The 5840-nt window shown below is 47.6% G+C and overlaps 1 protein-coding gene across 1 annotated transcript; it reads left to right on the plus strand.

The window, feature by feature from the left end:
* The first annotated feature begins 4303 nt into the window (after positions 1-4303).
* Positions 4304-5523, plus strand: LOC123074799 (uncharacterized). Its single transcript, XM_044497546.1, has 3 exons — positions 4304-4444; positions 4593-4774; positions 4863-5523. Exons 2-3 carry the CDS (start codon positions 4604-4606, stop codon positions 5229-5231), a joined length of 540 nt encoding a protein of 179 aa, XP_044353481.1. The 5' UTR covers positions 4304-4444; positions 4593-4603; the 3' UTR covers positions 5232-5523.
* The last annotated feature ends 317 nt before the right edge of the window (positions 5524-5840 follow it).

Genomic DNA, 5840 nt, shown 5'->3' on the forward strand with positions numbered 1-5840 from the left:
TGTAGTAAGACCTCCTGAGCCTGGTTGTGAGGACCGGTTGGAGAGGGAGGCCATTCCTAAACGCAAATGGAAGCGGAAGATTTACCCGACGTCCGCAGTGCGTAGGAGTGCTAGGATCCGCACGGCTAAAAAATTCCATGACGAGATATGAAAGGAATCTTTTGGAACAGCAGAGGTCTCAAAGACTTGGCTAAAAGAAGGTTTCTTGCAGAGGCGTCTATCGAGCATAGGTTGGACTTTATCGCATTGTCGGAAACTGGTAGAGATAATTTTTCGCCACAATTTCTCAATACTTTATCGGGTGGTATTGATTTTGACTGGCATTGTCTGCCACCGCGAGGAAGATCGGGTGGGATCTTACTCGGAGTTAGATGCGATTCACTCGAAGTCTGAAGTGTGGTCACGGGAGATTTTGCTGTTAAGTTTAGGGTGCGGTCGAAGGCTGATGGGTTTAATTGGGCTCTGGTGGCGGTATATGGTGCCGCACAGCCCGAACTCAAACCTGATTTCTTGGCTGATCTAGTTAGGATTTGCGGCTCTGAGCAGCTTCCAATCCTGGTAGGGGATGATTTTAACATCATTAGAAGGCGTGACGAGAAGAATAGTGATAACTTTGACGGCAGATGGTCGTTCATGTTTAACACTATCATTGAAAGCTTGGATCTGAGAGAGATAGAGCTTTCGGAAAGAAAGTTCACCTGGGCTAACGCGATGCCAAACCCAACGTTTGAAAAGTTGGATCGTGTACTGGCAAGTGTCGAATGGGAACAGAAGTTTCCCTTTGTAATAGTTTAGGCACTTTCTCGTGGTATTTCTGACCACACGCCTTTATTTCTTGATTCTGGTGACCCACCTAGGAAACAAAAATTTATTTTCGTTCGAGCTCGCTTGGTTTGAAAGAGAGGGCTTATTTGATCTCGTAGCCAGAGAGTGGGCTAAGGATGTAGGAGGTAGGACTGCGCTTGAGCGTTGGCAGAATAAGATTAGGCACCTGAGAAGTTTCCTACGTGGGTGGGCTAAGCATCTTAGCGGGATTTATAAGGTCGAAAAGGAACGGCTCCTTACCCTTATTCAGTCCCTAGATGTAAAAGCAGAAACCACGGTTCTGCCAGCCTCAGAGCTTCATGCCAAGCTTGACGCGGAGATGAGGCTGAAAGAGCTTCTTCGTGAAGAAGAATTAAAGTGGGCATTGCGGGCCAAGGTCCGAAGAGTAGTCCAGGGGGACGCGAACACTCAATTCTTCCACATGATCGCCAATGGCAAACACAGGAAGAAGAGGATCTTTCAGCTTGAACAAGATGAAGGAACGATTCTTGGTCAGGAGAAACTAAAATTATACATTACTGAGTATTACAAGCAGTTGTTTGGGCCTCCAGAGGATAACTGTATGTCTCTGGATGAGTCTAGGATTGAGGATGTTCCTCAACTTACTACTGTTGAGAATGATATTTTAGCTGCTCCTTTTTCTGAGAAAGAGGTGTTTGAGGCCATATCGCAGATGAAAAATAATAAGGCTCCCGGCCCGGATGGATTCCCGACTGAGTTTTATAAGAAGTGCTGGCATATTATTAAAGGGGATCTGTTGCCGTTGTTCCATGATTTATTCTCTGGACAGCTTCAACTTTTTCAACTGAATTTTGGAATGATAACCTTGCTTCCTAAGAAAACAGAGGCTGTGAGAATCGAGCAATTCAGGCCCATCTGTCTTCTTAATGTTAGTTTCAAAAATTTTACCAAGGTCGGGACGATTAGGCTCACACAAATTGCGCATGCTATGGTGCAGCCTACTCAAGCTGCTTTCATGCCGGACAGGAACATCCTAGAAGGGGTTGTGGTCCTTCATGAAACGCTCCATGAGATTCACACGAAAAAACTAGATGGAGTTGTTTTCAAGGTGGATTTCGAGAAAGCGTACGATAAAGTCAAATGGCCTTTTCTTCAACAGGCCTTACGCATGAAGGGTTTTGATGAAGCTTGGCGACGCAAGGTAGAATTTTTCACGCAGAAAGGGAGTGTTGGAATTAAAGTGAATGACGACATAGTTCATTATTTCCAGACACACAAGGGCCAGAGACAAGGTGATCCAATGTCTCCTATTCTGTTCAACATTGTGGATGACATGTTGGCAATCCTGATAGGTAGGGCAAAGGAGGCCGGTCAGGTGGGTGGCTTGGTGCCTCATCTAGTTGATGGTGATGTGTCCATCCTGCAGTACGCTGATGATACAATCATCTTTATGGAGCATGACTTGGCAAAAGCGAGAAATATGAAGCTGGTGTTATGCTTATTTGAACAATTGACTGGATTGAAGATTAACTTTCATCAAAGCGAGTTGTTCTGTTTTGGTAGAGCCAATGAGGAACAAGAGGCTTATAGGCAATTGTTTGAATGCGAATTGGGGGCATTACCTTTCACGTACATAGGTATACCCATTCACCATCGTAAGCTGACAAACAGAGAATGGAAGTGCATCGAGGATCGATTTGAGAAGAAACTGAGTTGCTGGAAGGGCAAACTCATGTCATATGGAGGCCGATTGATTCTTATTAATTCGGTGCTCACGAGTATGCCTATGTTTCTCTTATCTTTCTTCGAAGTCCCAGTTGGGGTTAGGAAAAGGCTGGACTTCTATCGATCCCGATTCTTCTGGCAGAGTGATGAACTTAAGAGAAAATACCGACTCGCCAAATGGGATATCATCTGTCAACCAAAGGACCAGGGGCCTTGGTATTGAGAATCTTGAAGTCAAGAACAAATGTCTTCTCAGTAAGTGGCTGTATAAGTTATCAGTTGAGACTGAGGCAACGTGGGCGCAGATTCTCCGTAGTAAGTATCTGCAGTCCAAGACTTTGTCCCAGGCGACAGTGAGACCGACTGACTCGCCGTTTTGGAAGGGGCTTATGAGAGTCAAAGCTGCCTTCTTTAATAGAACAAAGTTTATTGTCGGTAATGGCAACACCACTCGCTTCTGGGAGGATACTTGGCTTGGTGAAACGCCGTTGGCGCTTCAGTATCCGTCCCTGTATCGTATTGTTCAACGACGTGATGCTCTTGTTGCAACGATTATGCAGTCCATTCCCCTTAATATTCAGTTTAGGAGGGTGCTTGTTGGTGACCGGTGGGAAGCATGGCTTCATTTGGTGAGTAGACTGATGGAGGTTCAGCTAGCTCATCAGCCCGATCAGTTGTGTTGGATGCTTACTAGGTCTGGAGAGTTCACAGTTAAGTCGATGTATATCGATGTCATTAACTCTAGTGCTATTCCTAGTTCCAAAGATGTTTGGAAAGTCAAAGTTCCTTTGAAAATTAAAGTGTTTATGTGGCTTGTACATAAACAAGTCATTTTAACAAAGGATAATTTGGTTAAGCGCAACTGGACAAGATCTACTAGGTGTAGTTTTTGTGATCGGGACGAAACTATCAAGCACCTCTTCTTTGATTGCCCGTTGGCGAGAGTTTTGTGGCACACGGTGCAAATTGCCTTTAACATTACTCCTCCGAATTCGGTCAGTACGTTATTTGAAACATGGCTTGTTGGGATAGAGTCCGAAACAGCTAGACACATTCGCGTAGGAGTATGTGCTTTGTTATGGGCAATTTGGAACTGCAGAAATATTTGGCTTTTAACAGAACAACAACTATTCATTTTTTGCAGGTTTTATTCCGAGCTACTGCGCTGATCCGTATGTGGTCGTTACTCACTCAAACGGAGGCCAGGGAGCGTTTGGTTACTGGATCTGTCCGGTGGGAGATGGTAGCACGGGATATCTTCAACCGGCTTGGATGACGGTCATGTAATATGATAGGCGATTAGTTTACCTATCTTTGTTATGCCAGCCGGTTGTGGTTTTGGGTCTTTTGTCTTCCGCGTTGTGGCTCTTTGTGAGCTTGCCGTTATTTTGTTTTCAGACTATAAGACCTTGTTAAACCTCTTTATTTATCTATAAATGTGACTATAAAACCGGGAGTCCCCTTTCCAAAAAAAGGCTAGCTAGGTTTTCACTGCGCCGTATCCGTATGCATGTGCGCGTGCTAAGTTTTCACGTTTTTGTCAACCTGCAAAGAAACTGAGTGTGCCACACCTCATTGCCAAAGAGGGTATGGGTGCTTCGAGGACGCAACTTCGCGGTAGGTTCCTTTTTTTACTGCCATTGCCATGAGATGAACCTCTGGCACTCCTCCCTCTGTGTGTGTGTGTGTGTCAGTGTGTGTGCGCGCGCGCGCGCGCAGCTCATGCTGCGGCTGCTCGACACGTAGTTGGTTTTGGGGCGGCCCCACGTCGCTGCTGCGGTGCCCTCGGCCACTTAAACTCCCCCCTCCACCTCTAGCTAGCGTCGTCGTAGCACTCTGTAGTTGTAGCTCGAGCCCCTTCAGAAGGAAGCACAGCAAGCTAGCAAGCTAGGAAGAACCTCCCTCCCGTGCATCTGACCAGCGAGTGACGGCGGTGAGTCCCCTCCATCTCCGGCCGTCTTGTTAATGTTCTTTTCTTCTTCCTCTTCTTCTTTCATGTTGAATGGGGACATGAAATTAGAGAAGAGGAACCTAACCATAAGTTGTTGCTGATCTCGTGATCTCCTCCTACTCCCACCTAGCTTGGATCTCCATGGACGGCAAGACGCCTCATCTGCTGCCTCTGAGTCTGAGCGAGGCCAAAAAGAAGATCCGGGATGACGTCCCACTGGTCTGCGGATGGGCGCTCCTCAACGCCTTCGCCACGCTCTGCGGCGTAGCAAGCGGCTACATAGCCGAGTACATCCATGTGTCGTGCAGCCAGGTAACTACCTACCCGTGTACTACCCTTCGGATGTTTCACATCGCGACCGATCCATCATGCGCCAAGCTGGTATGGTGTTCCTCTGCAGTCCTCCTTCATTCTGCCGTGCATCGAGCTGACGGACGCGGAGGCCGCCAGGCTAATCGCCCTCTGCGTCGGGATGCTGTGCTGCGCCCCATCCCAGGCGGCCGCGGCGGCGCTGGCGCTGCTGCTCCCATGCCAGCGTCGCCGGGCCCGCCGGACCCTCGCCTACCTCGCGCTGGCGGTCACCATCCTCTTCCATTGCTTGTTCGCCAGCACCGTGTGGGTCTTCCTCGCCGCCGACCCAGGATACATCTTCGGCAGGATCTACTTCACCGCGGGCTTCTGCTTCTTCGTGGTGGCCGACCTCCTCAGCTTCCGGGCCCTCCTGGGAGGTGATGGGTGGGGCATCAAGTACGTAGCCTATTTCTTCTGATCATGTTCGTGGATCAGCTCACCACGTACTGATGAGAGCGTGGAGTATGCATTAATTCTGCTGTGACGATTGATGGACTAGTGCCGTATTTGCGAATCTAGTAGCTGATGTAGTGTTAATTATTATCCAGATTGACTCTACTAGTATGTACTCATTCGGGTAATGCTTTGCTGGCTATATAATTAGACTGGGTGGATTGTGCTTATCTTTGCTGTAGTATTCGACCTTCTCTCTATGCATGTGATGGTCAGACATGAGTTATATATATGCTTATATAGGTCCAGCTTCGCTATAATTAGATGTTTCTAAAATTGCTGCTGCAGTGTATATCTATGCACACATGTTGTTTCTGATGTTAAATTTTGTTTTTCATTCATTCCGGCAACCGCTGGCTTGTCCTCTCGGCTGGGCTGCGTGGGGTGCTCTCAGCTGAGATTGAGTGACCCCCGTCGCGACCATGCTTGTGACCATGCAATCACAATTTGATGTATGGGACACCATGGTTTGGAATGCCCTCCTGCCGATTGAGTTTCTTTTTTTATGCTTTTTCCTATATGGGGATCCACACGCCGTCACTTGACTTGTGGGAGCGGTTTCACCAAAACACCG

This window comes from Triticum aestivum, chromosome 3D, assembly GCF_018294505.1.
Source record: "Triticum aestivum cultivar Chinese Spring chromosome 3D, IWGSC CS RefSeq v2.1, whole genome shotgun sequence".
NCBI lineage: Eukaryota > Viridiplantae > Streptophyta > Magnoliopsida > Poales > Poaceae > Triticum > Triticum aestivum.